The 24,117-nt window shown below is 38.0% G+C and overlaps 3 protein-coding genes across 3 annotated transcripts; 2 read left to right on the top strand and 1 right to left on the bottom strand.

Moving 5' to 3' along the window:
* Positions 1–230: 230 nt before the first annotated feature.
* OR10A4 (olfactory receptor family 10 subfamily A member 4) lies at positions 231–1,205 on the top strand. The gene has a single exon (XM_055423466.2). The coding sequence runs from the start codon at positions 231–233 to the stop codon at positions 1,203–1,205; it is 975 nt and encodes a 324-aa protein (XP_055279441.2).
* Positions 1,206–2,552: 1,347 nt separating this feature from the next.
* OR2D2 (olfactory receptor family 2 subfamily D member 2) lies at positions 2,553–3,500 on the bottom strand. The gene has a single exon (XM_055423467.2). The coding sequence runs from the start codon at positions 3,498–3,500 to the stop codon at positions 2,553–2,555; it is 948 nt and encodes a 315-aa protein (XP_055279442.2).
* A 12,567-nt stretch (positions 3,501–16,067) lies between these two features.
* OR2D3 (olfactory receptor family 2 subfamily D member 3) lies at positions 16,068–23,047 on the top strand. Its single transcript, XM_055422392.2, is given in 3 exon segments — positions 16,068–16,101; positions 21,318–21,617; positions 22,404–23,047. Coding segments are annotated over 3 exon segments (978 nt in total).
* Positions 23,048–24,117: the final 1,070 nt, after the last annotated feature.

Below are 24,117 nucleotides of genomic sequence, written 5' to 3'. Positions count from 1 at the left end.
TATAGATATACATGGTATGCCTCAGTTCAGTCTGAAAAAAAAGTTGATATTCTTCAAAAAAAACAAGTGAATCCCATAATCAGACTTGTTTTTACCATTGGAAAGTATAGCTGTTTGAGCTTCACCAATAATAACGAGAGGATGAAGAATGAGACCATGGGAATTTCCCTTTCAAAGGGTGTAATAAAGTCTAAATAACATATGGAGACTGCCTCCTTCCTGGGGTGTGAATGTCCAATGAAATCCTGAGCAGAGGAATGATGTGGGGAAACTGGACAGTTGTCAGTGAGTTTGTTCTTGTGAGCTTCTCATCTCTGTCCTCTCAGCTACAAGCTCTGTTGTTTCTCCTTTTTTTGACCATTTACCTTGTTACCCTGATGGGAAATGTCCTCATAATCCTGGTTACTACAGCTGACTCTGCCCTCCAAAGTCCTATGTACTTCTTCCTCAGGAACTTGTCTTTCCTGGAGATAGGTTTCAACTTGGTTATTGTGCCCAAGATGCTGGGGACCCTGATCATCCAGGACACAACCATCTCCTTCCTTGGCTGTGCTACCCAGATGTACTTCTTCTTCTTCTTTGGAGCTGCTGAGTGCTGCCTCCTGGCCACCATGGCGTATGACCGCTACGTGGCCATCTGTGACCCTTTGCGCTATCCAGTCATCATTGGTCGCAGGGCCTGTGGCCAGCTGGCAGCTGCCTCCTGGTTCTCAGGATTCCCAGTGGCTACCGTGCAAATCACATGGATTTTCAGCTTCCCTTTTTGTGGCCCCAACAGGGTGAACCACTTCTTCTGTGACAGCCCCCCTGTCATTGCACTGGTCTGTGCTGATACCTCTCTGTTTGAACTGGAAGCTCTAACAGCTACTGTCCTATTCATCCTCTTCCCTTTCTTGCTGATCCTGGGATCCTACGTCCGCATCCTCTCCACTATCTTCAGGATGCCCTCAGCCGAGGGGAAGCGCAAGGCCTTCTCCACCTGTTCCTCCCACCTTCTGGTTGTCTCCCTCTTCTACAGCACTGCCATCCTCACATACTTTCGACCCCGGTCCAGCAACTCTCCTGAGAGCAAGAAGCTGTTGTCACTCTCCTACACGGTGGTGACTCCCATGTTGAATCCCATCATCTACAGCTTGAGGAATAGTGAAGTAAAGGCTGCACTAAGGCGGGCCATCCGCAGGACCTTGGGCTTTCAGAAACTATGACCGACTTAGATGGAAACTGAGGGGGTAGAACACATAGACAAAGGAAAGAAAAGCACGTTCCTCAAATACGTCTTTGGTCTCTGTTCTTTCCAAGAGCCACAGTATACACACTGGGACTTTGGACTTTCCATTGGGATCCATTAATGAATGAAAGAACATGAGTGATGCAATAAAGAACTTCAGTAGGCCCAGTATTCTCTGGGACTGGGGTACTGAAGTCTCTGAGGATGCTATATTAGTTTACACAGATTAACAGTCTGATGGTTGACAACTTCATTACTTTTTGTCATTTCTTATTTGCTTTAACTTTTCTTGAACTTCATGTCATTTTATAATTTTCTGCTTTATTTTCTTTTGTATGTCCAAAAATTCCACCAGTAGCTTTCAAAGAGATAAATTAATGATAATTGTGATAATAAATAGTAGAGTTTGCTTCATTCTTTCACTCACTTTTTTTTTTTAAATCTTTGGGTTTAGAATCAAACTTTCAAAAATTTAAGAACTCAAAATGTCAACAAATTTTTATTCAGCATATGTCAGACCTTATTTAGACCCTGAAGACACATGGGTGAATAATACAAATGTCTTGCCTCATGGAATTTATATTCTAGTGAGAAAGAGAGAAAATAAAATACTTTAAATCCTCCATTTACTTGTAAAGTACCCATGTTTAGAAGGGTATGATTTGAGGACTTCCTCTGCTACCATAATTGGTCTGTGCCTCATATGGGGAAAACTAATTCACTACATGGAAAACTGCCTTAATCTCAAACTATCCACCTTGGATATGGGAGTTGCTTGATAGAAAGGTTGTAAAAGAATCCCAAGTTAAGTAGATGTGGACAGATTATGGGAAACTACTATGAATAATCCAAAGATTTTTTGTTTCTAGATTTTTTTGGGGGTAATATTATTATGATTGGATGGAATCAACTGTCCTTCTTAAGCTTGCATATCCTTCAACAAATTTTTCTGCCCCTTTATGACTTTGTCAGTGAACATAGTTCAGTTCTAGACTCTTGGCAAAGAGCAAACTTGGGACATGGGCGCCTTAGCTTTATGTAAAGTATTCATAAGAATTTATTGATAATTCATTCATATATTTATTGATATAAAATGGGAGCGTTTCTCAGGTGATTTTTTTAAAAGACCAAGCAGAAGGCAGCAGAGCATCCTTCCTAATACTCCATTAATTATTATCTTTCTTCTTCTACAAAGGGAGTGCTGGATAAAGGATGGAGTGTGGGTCCAAAGACAAGTACCAAGGATGAAAGTTAGCATATTCCAGTCTTGCATAGGCACCTACTCAGCCAGTCTTAGAAGTAGACAACCAGGAGATTCTCGGTGTCAGTGGAAAACTCCAAACCTGTGTGGGAAGTTCCTTGTGGCTACTTTCCTCAGAGCTCCCTTCACATCCTTGTTCCTCAGGCTGTAGATGAGGGGATTAAGCACGGGGGTCACCACTGCATAGAACACAGACACCAGCTTTTCCTGTTCTTTGTAAGACTTGGGTGTCATGTAGGTGACAATTGCTGACCCATAAAAAAGGATGACCACCACGAGATGGGAGCCACAGGTTGAGAATGCCTTGAGCTTGCCCTCAGCTGACCTCATCCTGACCACAGTCACTAAGATGCGGCCATAGGACACCAGGATTAGAGAAACCGGTATGAGGAGAATCACAACCCCCATGAGGAAAATGGCCATCTCTGAAGTGTGTGTGTCTGTGGATGCCAGGATCAAAATTGCAGGGGCCTCACAAAAGAAATGAGAAATACTGTTGCTGCCTTGGTAGGGCAGTCTTAGTGTGAAGGTGGTGTCCACCACAGACACCAGAATGCCACTGGTCCATGATCCTACAGCCAGCTGGATGCACACCCTCCAAGTCATGGTGCTAGGGTAATGCAGAGGGTTGCAGACAGCCACATAGCGATCATAGGACATCACTGCCAAAAGGGCACACTGTGTACACCCAAAAATGAGGAAGAGTAGAAGCTGAGCTGCACAACGTGTGAATGAAATCACTTTCTTTCTGGATAGTAGGTGGACTAGGGCTTGAGGAACGATGTTGGTAGAGAAACAGAGGTCAGCCAGAGATAAATTGCAGAGAAAAAAATACATGGGTGTGTGAAGCTGAGAGTCAGCCTGAATAAGGAACACGAGAAGCAGATTTCCAAGCACAGTGGCCAGGTAGACACCCAGGAATAAGGTGAAAAGTAGCTGCTGGGTGTGTTGGTCATCAGAGAGTCCCAGAAGGAGGAATTCTGTCACCTGTGTCTGATTTGTCTGTCTCATAGTTTTATCAGTGTGAAGTCACTGTACAGCATATATAGGTGGGTATAGCCTATAAGATTGTAAAATTCAGAACTGGAAGGCTTAGAAATTGCCCCCAATCATACCAACCATTTTAAGAATTTCCTTTATTAGGCTGTTAGAAGATGACTATACTGCTTTTTTGGAATGTTTTCAATGTTGCAAAACTTAATACTTCATAAGATGGTACATTCATTTCTAGTGTCATCTGACAAGCATATTGTAGATCAAAAGAATCATCTTCATCATCTTCTCTACCCAAACATCATACTTCTAATGATAAAAACAATAGATTGAATTCACCTGTAAAGTCATGAAATTTAATTTCTCTTTATTATCAGCAAAAACATTTGAGTCTTATTTTGCTCTTGTGACACCTCCCCCATCTCATGATGGTATAGATTTTTTTTTTTTAGTTTTTCAAACATACAAATCTTCCTATTGTTTCTCCCCTGGAAAAAAAAAAAAAAACAAACCAGTCACTCACCAAGGTATAAGTAAAAGAACCAAAGTACCTTGTAGAATTGATGTTTTTTCTTGGACAAAATAACCTATTTTGAAAGAGCTAAGAAACCAAGAGATAACTCTGCACAGTGTGTTATAATCCTTATGACAGTCCTGTCCCCCACTTCAACTGAAGCTCCTGAATATAAATCTTAGCCATCAGTGAACTTCCAAAACACCATTATAACATAATTTCCATTTTAAGCCAGCACCCTGTCTGGTTTTGTTCAGACTAAACAGCTCTAATCCACCACTTCCAGCCCATAATCTCTCGCTTATTATTGCATTATCATCTGTCTTGCATTTTCTGTCTACTCTTCTCAGAGACTAAAAACTCCTTTGATAACTATGTCTATGGCTTTTTCATTTTTGTGTTCTTTAAAAGACATAGCATAGAACTTTATTCAATAAATTATGTTTCATAAAGTAAATAAAAATAATTTGACCACATAGTTTTTAGTCGAGTTCTTTATAAAGCCTAGAGAGACTTGCAATAGTGTGGGAACAATAATAATTTTTTTTGTGGAGCTGTTGCAAAAAAGAAAGGAAAGAAATTTACTTAAGACTAAAGTTTAGAACCCTATGCAAGTTTTGGGCTACCAGTCCTTTATGTGTTTGGTAAAGGTGATTCAAAGTATTTTTAAAAATATATCACATTAAAAATAAATTTAAAAATACATACATCAAATAGAATGCATAAGATTACCAACGAAACAGTTACCAAAGTGGTTTTTAAAAAAAAAACCACAAAACTATGTGATATAATAATACGTGTGGCTCTTTAACACGTTAAAACTTAGGCAGATCTAATAATCACCTTAGTTTCAAAATGATGAGCTTAAATAAGATTTTGAGGTAACTTCAACAACTGCAATATTATTTTAAAATACTTCTAATTTCTGTTGGTGATAAGGCTATGGATACTGCTACATCCAAACAAGAAAGAAATTTCAGGTAAAGTAAAAACAAAGAAGTAGCATTTATATCTAAATTGAAGAACCCTCATGGAATTGAAGAATTTCAAGTTAGGAAGTTGTGGGCTAAAGGAATTCCCAGGAGTTTTCTCAAAAAGTCATAATTACATTCTACGTTATCAGATAATGGAGGCTTAGGTTTCTGGATGGTTCTAGATGGGTCAATATGATGAAAGATTTCAATTCAACATTGAAATAATAAGTGAACAAATAAAACATTAATAAGAACAATCTCATCTCTGCTTGATGGTCATTTATGGCTTCCTTATCTGAACCCAAGTCATTTCTCTAGCTATTTTTTCTGCCATATACCCAGGACACACTGCATTTTTAAACTTCATTGATTTTTGCTCAGCGTAGTCTATTAACAGGTAAGCCCACTACACAGAGATTACATTGTTTTCCTTGAGCATTCAACACTTTTGCAATATTCAATTACCTGATTTCTGAGCAAATATTATTGGCCAATTACATGCTTAGTAAAGGGGATACAGATAGAAAACCCAAATCCAGAGGCCGTAAGATAGGAGGGACCAAATTATAGTCATGTTTCATCCTTAGTATCATAGTCGTCCCTAGAACAACATAGATTCACAGCATATCGTGGTTTAATGAATGAATGTACTGGGCCAAGTGAGTCTGTATCACCTAACAATTACTTACATCAAACTGATATAGAATTGCTTCTAAAGGGAAATATAGTCTGTTGTAAAAACAGCTGACATAAAAATAAATTTTGAGAACACAAGCTATGTTAAGATAGATACTTTTAGAATTGTCACCCATTTAGTGGAAGTTATTACTTCATAGGTTCATAGTCTCCAGGATATAGTTCAGTTTGGGTCCTTTCTGCTGCTGCTAAGTCACTTCAGTCGTGTCTGACCCTGTGTGACCCCATAGACGGCCTCCTACCAGGCTCCCCCGTCCCTGGGATTCTCCAGTCAAGAACACTGGAGTGGGTTGCCATTTCCTTCTCCAATGCATCAAAGTGAAAAGTGAAAGTGAATTTGTTCAGTCGTGTCCGACTCTTAGTGACCTCATGGACTGCAGCCTACCAGGCTCCTCCGTCCATGGGATTTTCCAGGCAAGAGTACTGGAGTGGGTCCTTTCAGTTCAGTTCAGTTCAGTCGCTCAGTCGTGTCCGACTCTTAGCGACCCCCAAGAGTTCACTCAAACCCATGTCCATCGAGTCGGTGATGCCATCCAGCCACCTCATTCTCTGTCGTCCCCGTCTCCTCCTACCCCCAATCGCTCCCAGCATCAGAGCGATTTTCCAGTGAGTCAACTCGTGACATGAGGTCCTTTAGACTTAACTTATTTCCTTGCCACACATCCTTCCCAGAATAGAAATTAGTGCAACTGTATCAATCATGTGACTAGACCTCAGGGAAAATTAAATGGTAAGCAAATATCTGTTTTGATGCAAAGAAGTAGAGAGCATAGAACTAAACACTTGTTGCAGAGTTCAGTGATGCCTACAATCAGTGGTTAACTTATTGAATGGGCAGTTACAGGATATTGGTAATTTCTGTGCCTTCTTCATCTGCTATAGATTTTTCAAGATCCCGTTTGGGAAAAAATATTATTTTGGAACATTTTCTTTACTGACCCACACATTTTCCCCACCCCCCACTCCCAGCCACTCCCAACAAAACAGACATAGGCACACACACAAATACACACATTCTCAAACATCTAGTCTATCCCAGATACATAAGTGTACCTATAGCATCATAACTCTTAATGAATTATATTGAAATTATTTTCTTTCTCTGAGACTGTAAGATGTTCGAAGGCAGGGACCTCAACTGAATTATCCTTATTTACAGTAAATAAGATAAATCCTGGTACAGAAATAATTAACGCACCTTTTTTGAATTGATTTGACCTGAGCCAAAGTAGCAGGAGACAAAGAGGTCAATGTGAGTCAGAGATGCGTGTGAACTGTCAAATGGTAGCAGCTCTCATGGACCCTGGGAGTGCAGCATTAGAGGGTTACATTCTGACCTTTCTTGATTTGTTTTTAAAAGCATATTATTCTCCCATACAAGCATAGAGAAGAAAATGTTCCCCCAGGTGACTGCAAATCTCCCCCTAGGGTCAGGAAGCCTTTGTAAGAAAATGATGTTTATTGTCAATCTTTCTCTTGTATTATTGTGCCTTTTCCTCAGATTCAACATAAGATTATAAGTTCATTTCTCTAAAAATGACATGTGTTACTGGATGTGGAACAGGACAATAGGGTCACAGAGCCAGCCATTGTCTAATCTGACATTTCTTTTAGGAAGAGGATACTGAGGAAATCTATAGGAACCAACAGCAACAAAAAATACTACATTTATTTTCTGAGCCCAAGATCTTTTGGGCTCAGAATCACCTAGTCCCTATTTCCCATACCTATTTACTGTCTTCCAAGCCCAGCTCAACAGAAGCATGAGAAGTGTAAGAATCCCCGTGGAAGTTCTGCTTATGTTTCCGTCAGGTGAGAACACATCTAACCCACATTTAATCTCGTCACAAAGAATTTGACATTGTAATTGTGGTTTGATAAGTTAAATTTAGTGTGGAAAAAACCTTGCCTAGATCTATGCCAGAAGATTTAGCAGTAAGAATCATACTGTTGGGACAAAATTATTAATAGTTGAATTTTAAAAATCGAATCTATGAAGAGATTTATATCAGTTCACTCCCAATATATGCCAAGTTATCCCCTCTGTTCAATTCACACCTTCTCTTTTCCTCCCTCTAACAATCATATCAGCATTTTCTCATCCAGTGGAGAAAAAATGATCATGTTAGAATGTTAAAGCCAGTAAAAACATCTCACTGTTGAGGGGAAAATTCCTGCAGGTGTATTTCTTGCAGAATTAGAAGAGCAGAGACTGGGGTATTTTGTTATCAAGTTAAATTGCTCAGTAAAATCTCTGAAGTCAAGATCAAGGACAAAGCAGGAAAGGGAATCCCCACATCTCCTTGTGTCCTCCTGCTCTATCCAAAGTTCTTATTGATCTGGGGGCATATTGTGCAACAGTAGTTCCTTTTAAATGAGTTAAACACCGGGATACCAGGAGCAGCCTCTGGAGAGGCTGAAGTGCTCAGGAGAATTTGAACCATTAGGGTGGATCCTGAGCTGCATTCCTCATAAGGAGGACAGAAAATAACATTTAGTAAGCACCCACATCTCTATTTACAAGCCACATTACCAGTTCTTCTAACATGTCTTTTCTTTGGAGAAGTGTTGTATTTTGCAATTAAGTATTGTTTTCTGGAGGAAAACTTATCAGGTTGCAGCCCCAGGTCTATCATAGTCTGTGTATGATTTTGAGGAATTTTATAATTTGCAGAATGCAAATGTAGTATGCCTCCAAAAATAACTAGATCCTTTAATTGTTAACATTTAATAATACTTTCTTTATTTACACATACAGCATTTTAATAATTTCATGGTAAGCTATAGACATGATGCCCAGAATATATAAAGAACTTCTACAAATTGATTATAAAAGTCAGAAAATTCCAGTTTTTAAAACGGGTAAAAGACTTGAATATGTGCTTGCAATATAGAAAATAGTTCATAAGCACATGAACAGCATAATTAGACACAGAGTATATAAATTTAAACCATAGTGAAATACCACTAGCCCTTAATAAAAATCCATAACATGACTGAGGATGTGGTAAAATTTTTATTGCTGATGGGAGCATAAATTGGTACAATGAATTTAAAAAGTCCGTTTGGAAGTATCTTTGAAAACTAACCTAAGCACATGTCTTCCCTCCAACAACCTAGTAAATTTTTTCCTGAATATGTACCATATAGAGATGCATGTTTATATTTATCACGAGATATTTATATGGATGTCATAACTCTATTCATAATAGTCACAGGTGGAAACAATATAAATTTCCATAGACAAAAGAAAAGATATACTGTGGTACAGTCAAGCACTGGAATACTATTAAATAATTTTAAAAGAAAGAACAACTGCTATATACAACCACACAGATGAAACTCACAGCATGATGTTCAGTAAAAGAAGCCAGGCATACAAAGAAGTATGTACTGCATGGTTCCATTTATTTGAAGCACAAGAACAGGAAAACCTAACCTTTGCTTTTAGAATTCCAAATAATGGTTACTGTTGAAGGAGTGTTGACTAGGTGCATTTTGATATGCTGTGCATGTTCTACATTCTGACCTACATAATGGTTATGTAGGTGAACACATACGTAAAAACTTCTTGAACTATACTTAAGATTGGTTCACATTACTGTGTGTAAGTAACACCTCATTAAAAGAGAGGTGAAAGAGAGAGGAGAGAGACAGGAGAGAAAAATAAAGTGATGTATTTAATTAAAGCTGCTGGGGGCAGAGGTGTGAAGTGGCAGAGCAAATCCAAATTCAAAAGAGGAGATCAATGAAATAGACAACAAAATATAAACATGATAAGATTATCAAAATACCAAACTGGTTCTTTATAAAGATTACTAAGATAGTCAAAGTTCTGTCCAAAATTATTTTTAAGAGTGAAACAGTAAAATAGAGGATCCCAAAGGGCCATTCCGCCAAAAGAAATATAAAAGAAAAAAAGGCAAATACTGTCAAAAAAAATTTTTATCTGGACTCTGGAAAATACCAAAAGCTTACAATAAACAGTTGCACATTTAATCAAGAAAAAGACAACTGGAATCCAATTAGGAGAGCTTTGTGCTATTTTAACCAAGAAACTGAAAAGGACAACCTATAGAATAGGAGAAAATATTTGCAAAAAAATATAGCTGATGACTATATACATTAGTATCCAGAATGTATAAAGAACCCATTCAGCTTAAGACAAAAACAAACAACCTAATTTTAAAGTGGACTAAATAAATAAAGCAAAAATGCACAAAGCACTTAAAAGGCATGTCTCCAAAGAAAATGGCTAAGAAGAATATGAAAAATGCTCAACACCATTAGGCATTTGGGAAATGGAATTTAAAACCACAATGAGATATCACTTGACACCCACTAGGATAACTATAATAATAATAAAGACACAAAGGAAGGAAGATAAGAACAAGGATTGGTGAAGATGTGGAGAAATTGGAACCCTCATGCTTTGCTGTTGGGAATGTAAATTTGTGCAGCTGTTGTGAAAAAGTCTGGCAGGTCCTCAATAAGTCAAGTATAGAACTACCATACGTCTCAGCAATTCCACTTCTTGGTAAACACCGAGAGACCTGAAAACAAGAACTCAAACAAATACTTGTGCATAAATATTCATAGCAGCACTGGTCAAAATACCCTGAAGTTAGAGACAACCCAAATGTCCACCAACTGAGGACTGAAGAAGCAAAATGTGTTATAACCACAGAAGGGAATTAAGTACTGATATTTGCGACAACATGGAAGGACTCTGAAAACAGGCATAAGGCTCTAAATACCCTTATCAGCCTATTGTTTGCAAATATTCTTTCCCACTCTGTGATAGATTCCTTTGGGGGAAAGAATTAAGAAGCCCGTATTCCACTCGTTACATCAAAATAAATTCTGGATGGAGCAAGATATAATGTAAGCAAAAATATGAAAATCTTAGAAGAAAGAAATTAATATTTTTTAAAAGCATAATGATTTAAAATATAAATAGAGACCTTTTAAATATTAAAGACTGATTGATTTCGCTAAATTATAAAAACACATGTGTGACATAAAAATCCAGAAAGTAGGTCAACCAACAAACTGGAAAAATACTTATTTCTGAGGGAAAATAGAAGAGTCAATTTTTCAAAATATTCAAGGGTCTTACAAAGCAGTTAAAGATAATTGGGGTTTCCCTGGTGGCTTAGCAGTAAAGAATCCTCCTGCCTACGCAGGAGATGCAGTTTTGATCCCTGGGTCAGGAAGATCCCCTGGAGAAGAAAATGGCAATCCTCTCCAGTATTCTTGCCTGAGAAATCCCATGGACAGAGGAGCTTGGCAGGCTATAGTCCATGGGGTTGCAAAAGAGTCGGAAAGTACTTACTGACTTAACAACAGAAAGAAAGTTGAACACCTAATAAGAGAAAATGAGTAAATAGTCTCTTTACAGAAAAGGAAATGAAAAGGATGAATAAACATATAAAATTATGCTCATCTTCAAATATAATTGAAGATTATATAATGAAATAACAGTTAGGGTTTTTTCCCTAATGGATTAGCAAAATTGAAGAGCATGATAATACCAACTGTAAGGAAAGATGTAACTAAATAGGAACTTGAATGCAATTTTGATGGATGTTTAAATTAATGCAACTGACAATATTTGTTAATATTTTAAAGGAATATACTTTTAGACCCAGCAATTAAGCCTCAGGAAACTCACTCATCAAATATATTTGAAAAGGACACAAAGATATGTATTCAAAAGTATTCATCATAGCACTGTGTTGATCTAAAGATTGGAAATAACCCAGAAGTTCATTAACGTGAATATAGTTAAATAGATTACAGCATATTGATACCACAAAACAAAATCCATTTTTTTTTAATGAGTTACATTTATATGTTCTGTGAAACCTCAACTAAACTACCAATAATGTCTAAGCCAAACCACAAAGCTAGTAAAACTATAGAATTCAAATCAATAGCATTTCCTTAATGTGACAGATGATGTCTTGCTGAAGCTAAATTGCCACTTGAACTATGACTGGAGAACTAACAGCTTCAGGACATTCTCTTGAATCTTATATGCCTATACCTTCCTTTGATAACTAGATTCTTCCATCATTTTTATCTTGCTTTGCTTGACCTTTAGATAATACGTGTGCTTCATTTAGATATATTTACATTTTTTTCATTCAGTTCAGTTCAGTCGCTCAGTCGTGTCTGACTCCTTGAGACCCCATGAATCACAGCACGCCAGGCCTCCCTGTTGGTCACCAACTCCCGGAGTTCACTCAGACCCACCTCTATCAAGTCGGTGATGCCATCTAGCTATCTCATTATCTGTCGTCCCCTTCTCCTCCTGCCCCCAGTCCCTCCCAGCATCAGTCTTTTCCAGTGAGTCAACTCTTCACATGAGGTGGCCAAAGTATTGGAGTTTCAGCTTTAGCATCAGTCCTTCCAATGAACACCCAGGATTGATCTTCTTTAGAATGGACTGGTTGGATCTCCTTGCAGTCCAAGGGACTCTCAAGAGTCTTCTCCAGCACCACAGTTCAAAAGCATCAATTCTTCGGCGCTCAGCTTTCTTCACAGTCCAACTCTCACATCCATACATGACCACAGGAAAAACCATAGCCTTAGCTTGAGAGAATTGTAGCAGTAGTTCCATTTTCACATAATCAAACGAGTCTTAATAGTTTAAGAAACAAAGCTAAAGTTTCATTCTACAAAACTGTCTTTTGATTGTAAATTTTCTCCACAAAAGAAAAGCTTTGACTTTGTGTTCAATAAAAGTATAAAATTTTAATATAACAGCACACCCTGTTCTCATGTGATATCAGACAGCACTAACCAAATTAAACTCTACCACTTAAGGTGATCACACAGCACCTAAACAACCACAAATTGAAATGAAAATGCAAGCCCTTCAGCCAAGTTGCATAACTCAGTTAGAAAGCTGGCATCTGCATAATTCAGTATCTGCTCATTTTCATTTCTATTTAATTATCATACAAATGAAGACACAATTTTTGATGACTTATGAACCTTTGAGACTGTACGTGCTGACATTATTTGAATAAAATTATAAGGTTTAAGAGAGATGATTATGATTTGAAGGCTTTAGTCTGTGATTTCAAATATAACATGAAATGCCCTAGGGTGCCTCAAAGGGTGGAAAGTATTGAGAAAATAACTTTAAAAGGTTAAGGGTTCTTGAACTCCAGGGATTGCCCTATTTACATCACTTTCAGGACCTCACCTTTAAATATTCCCTGGAAGGAAAATCATCTGTTGAGAACTGAGACAGAGAATTGGAATTTGTACCTTGAATTAAGTAAGGCAGAGAAGCTTGGGTAGAAACTCACAGGATGACTCTAGTGCAGACCTTGAGAGACATTGCTTAAAAGCCTACCTACAACTGGTGATGTTCTTCAAGAATGGCTATGCAGGCTATAGGAATCACTCCCTCTGGCACTTGATCCTCATTTCCTTTACCAGTGACTCCTCAGCCTTTTTCTATTTTCTCTCTGCTCTCAGGTGAGAGTAGGAAAGTCTCTGATGGACCTCGGTCTACAGTTCTGCGATATAGGTTGGAGACTGGGTTGTGGGCATGGTGTTGGGAAAGATGAACTCTGTCACCCTCTTACCCATTAATTTTTTCCTTGCTAGACTCCCAGAGACAATTCTATTTCCAGTCTTCTCCTCCAGAATCCCAGCCCCAAATCCTCTTCCAGAATTTCTCCTTCTGGGATGAGGTTGTTTCCAGAGATGTCACATGACTTCCCTCTTGCCGTTGAAAAATAACTCTGTTTGATTCTCCCCTGCCCTCTGCTGTTCCCCCAGCTTGCATTTTTTCCACCGTCTCCTCTTGAATAGGCAGGGAGCTGGAAGGATACTGGGAATCTTGCTCTGAAGAAGCCCTTCAATAGTTTCTTGTCTGTGAACACGCTCTGGGTGTAGGAGATGTGAAGGAACCTGGACTGTATGATATGCTGTTCTAGGAATGCTAGCACTGCCGCTTCCAGTCCCCTCAATGAGTCAGAGCAGATGGAGGAAAGCTGCAGTCAGCACTGTCCTTCCAGTCTGGAGGAGGACACTAGCCTCCTCTGCTGGACCATCACACATATACCTCATATTCCAATATTCTTCTCATACGAGTCAGGCATGGTGACTTCCTATATGACCCAGCCTTGGTCAGTATCCAGTTGGCCCAATACTTACTCTGTGACTGCTTTTGTTATGGTAAAGCTTTGGGGGCTCTGAGAGTGAGTATATAAGAATACAAAATGCTCATGTGAGTCTGTCTGTGATGTGTTGCTGTCTGTGTGTTTGTGTGAAATATTGCTTGTGAAGTTGACTGAGTAGGTATGCATAGCATCGTTATCTGTCTATGACAAGGAGTCAATCCCAAGTTTGCAGTTGTATGTACATAAGATTAAATCACTAAGAGACAATATCTGGAAAGACCATACTGGTTATGATGTTTTTGGGGCCTCAGAGGTATAAAAGATTCACTGCCTGTCTTTTTTGTTTGGGAAAACAGCCAGACTTACAGATCTCCTCCTGTAACTCCTTCCTCCTTTTGCTTTTCTCCACATCTCTGGCTTTCTGTCCTCCATGTTCAGCCTCTCCTCCCTACTTTCTTCTAACTTATATTCCCATTAATATTTTTCCCTTCCATTTTTGCTTCCTCATTTTCTATCTGTACTTAAGAGAATTATTTAGTCAATTTGACAAAGCTATGTGAAAATTTAGAGTGTAAAAGAATAATTTTCCCTGACTTTCCTTGTGATATAAACGATACTACATTCCATCTTATTTGGCTGTTTTTTTCACTCATTTATTACTCTCTCTTTCTGCTTGGAGATTAAACCAAATTCTTCCCCAACCCACATATATACACAAACATATGTTAAATGTACAAATCCTACCTTAGAGAGATAACCATTCTTCATATATACTGTACAGTTTCTACCTGAATTCTTAGTTTTGTTGTGTGTTGTTTATCAAGGTGATAAAGGTATTTTTAAAGGATTCATTGAGATACACACACATGTTATTTTGCAGCCTATTTATTTGATGCAACAGCGTTAGACATCTTCCTACGGAAAATATAGATCTACTTACCTTTTAATGGTTTATTGCATCATCATCATCACCCTAACGGTAGGCAGGCATTTCTTTAATGTAGTTGCCAGACATTGAGGAAACTATTTTCCATTAAGTTATTTATTTAATCTTTATAATCATACAGTGAATTTGTGTTATGTCCATTCTACGTTAGGAAACCGTCACATGCAAGCAAGAGATATTTAAATAGTCCAGGGATACAGACTTAATAAATAAGGGGAAAAGGATCCAACCTACATCTGTGTGACTCAGACATCTTTACTCTTACCTGATTCTCTGTGCTGTATTGATTACATTAAATAGTAAATCTAGAATTTATTTAATATATCACCCATCGTTAGACTTTGTTTTTTTTTTTTCTGGAAACAATTCTATATGTTAATATCATTTGAGACAAGGATTTTGAATATCTATAACGATTTGCAAAATATAAAGACCTAAAATTAGCATTGTTCAGAAAAAAAGATAAGCTTATTTTAGAATTTTGTAATATTTTGAGATTACCTTCCAGAGAGACTTTGGTAAATGTACATGCTACATACTTCAAATCTGTTTGCCCCACTCTCCAATACAGAGTGGGTGGCTTCAATCTATTTTCACCTTTTCTAATCTTTTATACAGGATTATATTCTGAGTTGGCTATTGTCGAAAGTCTGAAAAATGATTGTCCTATATTTTGTTTTATATTTGCTTCCAGCAAGATGACTAGTTCTATACCAATTATTTTATCAAGCCTGAAAGTAGAAGCAATAAAGTGACTTTAGTTTAAAGCATCCTCAGTTAAATACTGAGATTTTCCTATTTTCATATTTTTTCCTATATTGTAACTACATGGCCTTTTAAAGAACAACTTTAAAGCATCACAGTATTAGAAAAGAAGAAAAATAAGCCACCTATAATTCCAGTATCTGGAGTAAACTGCTCTCAACATTTTGGAAAATTGTGTTCAATATTTTCTATACATTTTGAATGTGTGTGTGTGTGTGCACGCTCAGTTGCTCAGTTGTATCTGACTCTTTTGCAACCTCATGTTTTGTAACGCACCAGGCTGCTCTGCCCATGGAATTTTCCAGCCAAGAATACTGGAATGGGTTGCCATTTCCTACTCCAGGGGATATTCCCCACCCAGGGATCGAACTTGCATCTCCTGCATTGGCAGGCAGATTCTTTCCCAGTAGCACCACCTGGAGGATATTCTTTCTCTCTCTCACACCAATGGAAGGTTATTGTCTTCATTATTGGTAATCACTATTTGTAGGGTATAGAAGAAATGGTACTCAGATAACACCTAGACAAGAGAACGGAAAAAAGAAAATGACAGACTTGACTTTGAGCCTGCTAAGAACAGGTAAGTTATTCCCTGTGGAATTTCAAAAATAACTGGAAAAGGAAATATTTCTTTGAATAACTACAAGAACTATGCTATACAGTACATCTCTAGGACTTATCTTGTCTAACTGAAACTTCGTATCATTTGACTAATACTTTCCCATTTCCTCTTCCCCACAGCCACTGACAATTCTCTGCTTCTATGAGTCTGACTATTGTATATTCCTCATATAAACGATATTATGTATTTGTACTCCCGTGTCTGGCTTATTTCACTTAGCATAATGTCTTCTCAGTTTATGCATGTCATCACAAATAGTAGGATTTCCTTCTTTTTAAGGGTGAATAATGTTCCAGTGTGTGTATATCCAACATTTTTCTTTATCAATTTTTTTGAGGTATACTTGCTTTATGATATTATATTAGCTTCAGGTGTACAACACAGTGATTCAGTATTTTTATATACAGATTATACTCTAAACTTACTTTAAAATGTTGACTATATTCTCTGTGCTGTAAAATATATCCATGTAGCTTATTTACTTTATACACAGTACTTGATTCCTCTTAATCTCCTACTTCTGTCCTGCCCCTCCCTTTGTCTTTCTCCCTTTCAGCGACCACGAGTTTGTTGTCTAGATGTGAGTCTATTTCTGTTTTGTTATATTCCTTCATTTGTTTTATTTCTTGGATTCCACATATAAGTGAGGTCATACAGTATTTGTCTTTATCTAACATATTTCACATGATACCTTCTAGGTCCATCCATCTTGCTGCAAATGGCAGAATTTCATTATTTTTATGGCTGAGTAATATTCCTTTGTGTGTATATACTGCACCTTCTTTATCCATTCATCTGTGTTGATAGATATTAAGATTGCTTCTATATATTGATAAGTAATGCTGCTATGATCATCAGGGTGCACTTATCTTTTCAAATTAGTGTTTTTATTTTCTTTGGATATATCCCCAGGAGTAAAATTGCTGGATTATAAGATAGTTCTGTTTTCAGTTTTTTGAGAAACTTTGATGTTTCCCAAAATACCTGCACCAATTTACATTCTCACAGTGTTGAAGTGTTTCCTTTTCTTTACATTTTTACCAACACTTACTGTATATGTTTTGTTTTTTATAATCGCCATCCTAACAAGGATGAGGTAATCATTGTGGTTTTGATTTACATTTCTACGTTGATTAGTAATGTTGAGCACTGTTTCATGTACCTGTTGGCCATTTGTATGTCTTCTTAGAAAAACATCTATTCAGTTCCTTAGTCCATATTTTAATTGTGTTATTTGCTCTTCTGACATTGTGTGTATGATTTCCTTATATACTTTAAACATTAAACTTTTTTCTGATAGATGGTTTGCAAATATTTTCTCCCATTCCATAGGTTACCTTTTCATTTTGTTAACTGTTTCCTTTGGAATGCAGAGGCTTCTAAGATGTAGTTTCACCATTCTACTTTGGCTTTTGTTGCTTGTACTTTTACTGTCATATTCAAGGAATCATTAGTCCAGTTCAGTCACTCAGTCATGTCCGACTCTTTGCAATCTCATGGACCACAGCATATCAGGCCTCCCTATCCATCACTAAGTCCCAGAGTTTACCCAGACGCATGTCCATTGAGTCGGTGATGCCATCCAGCCATCTCATTCTCTGTCGTCCCCTTCTCCTCCTGCCTTCAATCTTTCCCAACATCAGGGTCTTTTCAAATGAGCCAGCTCTTTGCATCAGGTGGCCAAAATATTGGAGTTTCAGCTTCAACCTCAGTCCTTCCAATGAACACTCAGGACTGATCTCCTTTAGGATGGACTGGTTGGATCTCCTTGCAGTCCAAGGAACTCTTAAGAGTCTTCTCCAACACCACAGCTCAAAAGCATCAATTCTTCGGTGCTCAGCTTTCTTTATAGTCCAACTCTCACATCCATACATGACTACTGGAAAAACCTAGCTTTGACTAGACGGACCTTTGTTGGCAAAGTAATATCTCTGCTTTCTAATATGCTATCTAGGTTGGTCATAACTTTCCTTCCAAGGAGTAAGCGTCTTTTAATTACAAGGCTGCAGTCACCATCTGCAGTGATTTTGGAGCCCCCCAAAATAAAGTCAGCCACCGTTTCCCCATCTATTTGCCATGAAGCATTGGGACTGGATGCCATGATCTTAGTTTTCTGAATGTTGAGCTTTCAGCCAACTTTTTCACTCTCCTCTTTCACTTTCATCAAGAGGCTTTTTAGTTCTTCACTTTCTGCTATAAGGGTGGTGTCATCTGCATATCTGAGGTTATTGATATTTCTCCCGGAAATCTTGATTCAAGTTTATGCTTCATCAAGCCCAGCGTTTCTCATGATGTACTCTGCATATAAGTGAAATAAGCAGGGTGACAACATACAGCCTTGACGTACTCCTTTTCCTCTTTGGAACCAGTCTGTTGTTCCATGTCCAGTTCTAACTGCTGCTTCCTGACCTGCATACAGATTAATCAAGAGGCAGGTCAGGTGGTCTGGTATTCCCATCTCTTTCAGAATTCTCCACAGTTTGTTGTGATCCCCCATAATCAAAGGCTTTGGCATAGTCAATAAAGTAGAAATAGATGTTTTTCTGGAACTATCTTGCTTTTTCAATGATCCAGCAGACTTTGGCAGAGGTTTCCCCCCCATATTTTCTTCTAGGAGTTAAGTCTTCGAGTTAATTTTTATATGATGTGAGATAAGGGTCCAATTTCATTCCTTGGTGTGTATATATCCAGTTTTCCCAACAACATTTATTGAAGAGACTGTCCTTTCCCCATTATATATTCTTGACACCTTATTAACCATATATGTGGGGGTTTATTTTGGGCTCTCATTATTACGTTGCATTAGTCTGAATTTCTGTTTCTAACCATTATTTCACTATATGATATGAGAATGTATTTTCTTGTGAATATTTTCTGAAATTTAGAGTCTTTATTTAGAATGGACTCCTAGAGTCAGATTTAGAAATTGGGATAATGTTTGAGGGTGTTAGAAGATATTAGGCTTAGGAGGCCTTAATACTACTCTATTCCTAATCATTCCTCCCCTTAGAATTCTATAAAAGAAATATGAATTAATGAAAAGTAAGATGCCACTTTTTATTAATCAGGCTAGTCCCTAATACCACTGAAGTTCAGAGCTCTGAAGAGCATGGATTGGGCTACATGGTCTAGTCTAAAGTTCTTTAAAGTTCCCTTATGCCTTAAATCCATATTGCATCATAGTATTGCTTTCTGGCAAAGTGATGATAGTACACCAAGGAACTAGTCAAAAATGAGAGAACAGAGCAAGTGAAGTTCTAAAGCATGACCTTGTTCAAGGTCCATTAAGGGACCTTAACAGTCCACTCTTTGGAAGAAGAGAAAAAACAGAAATTAGCATGGCCTTTTAAAGCACAATAACTCTACCTAGTAGTAAACATGGAGCAATCAACATCTTCATGTTACAAATCAGATTTTTACTCCTCCTGGGGAGAAAGGACTGGTAAAAAACAGTTTCTTCCTTATACTACTGAGAACTGGGTCAGAGCATACAAGTATTTGAGTCATTTAATGTATTTAACAAAATTGTTTCTCAGAAATACTATATTAACTTTCCTACTTACATTGTAGAAAAATGCCTTTTTCTCTGCATTTTTGTTAAACAGCTAATGAATTCTGACATTTATTAATTGGGTGATTTAACCTCTTTTTGCCTCAGTTTTCTCATCTGCAAAATAAGACAGTTGTCTACTTCAAGATGTTATCAGGACAATTTTATCAAATAAAACCCTTAAAGTAATGCCTGATATGTGTTAAATGCTCAATAAAATACTAGTTATTATTTTTTGTTGTGATTTTTTCTATTAAAACCTTAGCTAATTTCCCAGGTAAAAGCTGTATCTCTCATTGTTGTAATTGTGCTTAGTCATAATAATATTGAATTTTTTTCTTGTAGTTAGTATTCGCATTTTTTTCTTTGTAAATAGTCTGTTCATGTCCTTGGCCCATTATTTCTTAGACTCAACAATTTTCATAGTGTTTTATATAGAATCATAATGTAATAAAGTATTTTAAGTTTTTTCTGATATCTCCCTCAAATATTTTTCTCAGTTTATAGTTTAATTTTATTAATGATGTTATTATCTCACTGAAGTCTTTCAATTTATGTTGTAAATTCTACACTTTTCCTTCAAGATTTCTTAGAAGTCTTTTGTGATTTTCAAGTCTAATCTTAATCATATTTCATAACCTATTTTTCCTTTTTTGTGTTGTTTTACTTTTACTATTTTATTCTTTAATCCAAACAGAATTTTCCTTAGTGTTGTTATGCTAAGGCTTTATTTTTAAACCCAAGAAAATTTGCTGTTTTTTAAGAGGTCAAATTAAATTTGATGCTTGAAACTGTTTCATGTTTTCAAGCATATATTATAATTTAACATGTAATATTTTGAACAGTTAGTGGTACAGTTGTTACACATGGTGATAATCCTAACAGTATACATAGTCATTTCCTAATAATCTGTGTATAGCCATTTAGTAAAGTTCACATGAACTTTAATATCCTCATATCAGAACATACAAAACCCAAGAAGGTTTTAACAACATCATGTTTTATCTGTAAATAAGTGGTACTGGGGATGGAGATTTGGGGAAAAAATAAAGTGAATTTAAATTATAGCCAACTAATAAGAATAAAATATTCTACTTAGTATCAATTAGAACAAGTTGGATAGCACAAAGCTGCTGCTGCTGCTGCTGCTAAGTCACTTCAGTCGTGTCCAACTCTGTGCGACCCCATAGACGGCAGCCCACCAGGCTCCTCTGTCCCTGGGATTCTCCAGGCAAGAACACTGGAGTGGGTTGCCATTTCCTTCTCCAATGTATGAAAGTGAAAAGTGAAAGTGAAGTCGCAAGAAATATCCAATTAGGTTTTTAAATTGAGCTTTAAATGAGCCTCTTCTACAGGTTGTTGTTTTAAGTCAGTCCAACTCTTTGCAACCTCATGGATTATAGCCTGTCAGGCTCCTTCTGTCCATGGGATTTCCCAGGCAAGAATACTGGGGTGGGTTGTCATTTCCTTCTCCAGGGGATCTTCCCCATCCAGGGATTGAAACTGTGTCTCCTGCGTGGCAGGCAGATTCTTTACCACTGAGCTACCCAGGAAGCCCAATATCATAAACCCAAAGTTTGTTATTTTTGTTTGTGCCAAACAGGGAAACAAGCCTAAACCTCAGTGGGAGAAGAAAACCACACTTTTGTGGCAGAATTTATCTTCCTTGGCCTTTCACAGGACTCACAGACCCAGATCCTGCTGTTTATTCTTTTTCTCATCATTTATCTGTTAACTGTGCTTGGAAACCTGCTTATCACCATTCTCATCTTCATGGATTCTCAACTTCACACCCCCATGTACTTTTTTCTTAGAAACCTCTCTTTTGCAGACCTCTGTTTCTCTGCTAGCACTGTCCCTCAAGTGTTGGTCCACTTCCTGGTGAAGAGTAAAACTGTCTCTTTTGTGGGGTGTATGGCACAGATATGCAGATGACACTACCCTTATGGCAGAAAGTGAAGAGGAACTCAAAAGCCTCTTGATGAAAGTGAAAGAGGAGAGTGAAAAGGTTGGCTTGAAGCTCAACATTCAGAAAACAAAGATCATGGCATCTGGGCCCATTACTTCATGGGAAATAGATGGGGTAACAGTGTCAGACTTTATTTTTTTGGGCTCCAAAATCACTGCAGATGCTGATTGCAGCCAGGAAATTAAAAGACGCTTGCTCCTTGGAAGGAAAGTTATGACCAACCTTGATAGTATATTAAAAAGCAGAGACATTACTCTGCCAACCAAGGTCCGTCTAGTCAAGGCAATGGTTTTTCCCGTGGTCATGTATGGATGTGAGAGTTGGACTGTGAAGAAAGCTGATCGCCGAAGAATCGATGCTTTTGAACTGTGGTGTTGGAGAAGACTCTTGAGAGTCCCTTATACTGCAAGGAGATCCAACCAGTCCATTCTAAAGGAGATCAATCCTGGATGTTCATTGGAGGGACTGATGCTGAAGCTGAAACTGAAATACTTTGGCCACCTCATGCGACGAGTTGACTCACTGGAAAAGACTCTGATGCTGGGAAAGGTTGAGGGCGGGAGGAGAAGGGGACGACGGAGAATGAGATGGCTGGATGGCATCACCGACTCTGTGGACATGAGTTTGAGTGTACTCCGGGAGTTGGTGATGGACAGGGAGGCCTGGCGTGCTGTGATTCATGGGGTCGCGGAGAGTCGGACACGACTGAGCGACTGAACTGAACTGAACTGATGGCACAGGTGGTCGTCTTCCTTCTGGTTGGGTGCACAGAATGTGCACTGCTGGCAGTGACGTCCTATGACCGCTAGGTGGCGGTCTGCAAGCCCCTGCGCTACTCCACCGTCATGACCCAGCAAGTGTGTCTCCAGTTGGCCATAGGGTCCTGGGCCAGCGGTGCAGTAGTGTCTCTGGTAGATACCACCTTTACTTTTCAACTTCCTTACCAAGGGCAGAACATTATCAATCACTACTTTTGTGAACCCCCTGCCCTCCTGAAGCTGGCTTCAGCAGATACTTCCAGAACGGAAATGGCCATCTTTGCAATGGGTGTGGCCATCCTCCTAGCTCCTGTCTACCTGATCCTGGTCTCCTACTGGAACATCATCTCCACTGTGATCCAGATGCAGGCTGGCGAGGGGCGGCTCAAGGCTTTCTCTACCTGTGGCTCCCACCTCATTGCTGTTGTCCTCTTCTATGGCTCAGGAATATTCACCTACATGCGGCCAAATTCCAAGACCATAAAAGAGCGGGATAAAATGATATCTGTGTTCTATACAGTGGTGACTCCAGTGTTGAATCCCATAATTTATAGCCTGAGAAACAAGGATGTCAAAGGAGCTCTCAGGAAACTGGCTGGAAGGAAGTCCTTTTCTCAGAGATGGTGACCTTTAGGTTTGACCTTTGCAGGCATGGTAACATCCTTAAAAGAAAACAGTCAGCAGTTATGAATTATTTCATTTCAGGAAGAAGGATAAAAGTAAGGGACACATTTCAGAAACTGTGCCTATAAACAAAGGGAAGAAATAAAAGGATGAAAAGTTAGGTTACTTCTTGATTATGAAAAGGATTAACTGCTATTTTGAAGGCGCTTTTGGTTAATTCAGTTAACATGGACATGTTTGAAACAGTCACTGTTGAATCTACAAGGTTTAAACTGGATTATCCTGAGATAATATCTAATATGAGTTGAATACATTATTTTAACATCAAAGACATTTCAAGTTTGGATGTCCCAGTCATACAAACCTAGGAATAGTCTGATCAAAACAATCAACATGTTTGGAAGAGTCTTTAATACTGGGATCATTCATAGCCCAGAGCATTCCAGTTGTAAAAAGGTTCCAGAGGTAACACTGCTTCCTAGCTCATGATTTTCTTTTCTGAAAGCTCCAGAAAATTTTTTATTTCATTACCCCAAATTTTATCTACCACAGATTATTAGAGTAAAAAGGGAATTCAGTCATCTAATCCAAACATATGTCTGAGGCTTAAACTACTCTATATTTCTATTAATTGTCCATCATCTGTCTAAACAAGAGTGATATAGCTAGCTCCCTATGCTCTAGGATAATTCCCTTTCATATATAGCTTTTTACTATTAGAAAGATCTTCCTTCAGTTTTCCTATATTTTCAACCAACTCTCACTAGTTTTACTCCTAGAATAATTTTCATTATCCTTCTATACTAAAACTCACTGAAGTCAATTTCTTTATCTACCCAAATTCATTTCTCACAGCCAATCACCCACTTGTTCTTTTAAAATTCCTTTACCTAACATTCTTTGGTACCCTGTATTCATTCGGATCATCTTCCTTTGAATGATCCCAATTTACCCAATTAATATCTCTTCTGAAAGTAAAATAGAATTAGAATTTTAGAAACTGGAGTTTACCAACTCTAGGCTGGTACCTCCATAAGCCTGGTAGGCTGCAGTCCGTGGGGTCGCTACTAGTC

Source organism: Moschus berezovskii, chromosome 14, assembly GCF_049115385.1.
Source record: "Moschus berezovskii isolate FMDL1 chromosome 14, NW_MosBer_1.0, whole genome shotgun sequence".
Taxonomy (NCBI): Eukaryota; Metazoa; Chordata; class Mammalia; order Artiodactyla; family Moschidae; genus Moschus; species Moschus berezovskii.
The sequence above is the reverse complement of the archived record's forward strand: the minus strand, read 5'-3'. Positions and strand labels throughout refer to the sequence as shown.

Bases quoted from the DNA above. Each gene is read 5' to 3' on its own strand.
- OR10A4 (XM_055423466.2), top strand. From the start codon at position 231: ATGTCCAATGAAATCCTGAGCAGAGGAATGATGTGGGGAAACTGGACA.
- OR2D2 (XM_055423467.2), bottom strand. From the start codon at position 3,500: ATGAGACAGACAAATCAGACACAGGTGACAGAATTCCTCCTTCTGGGA.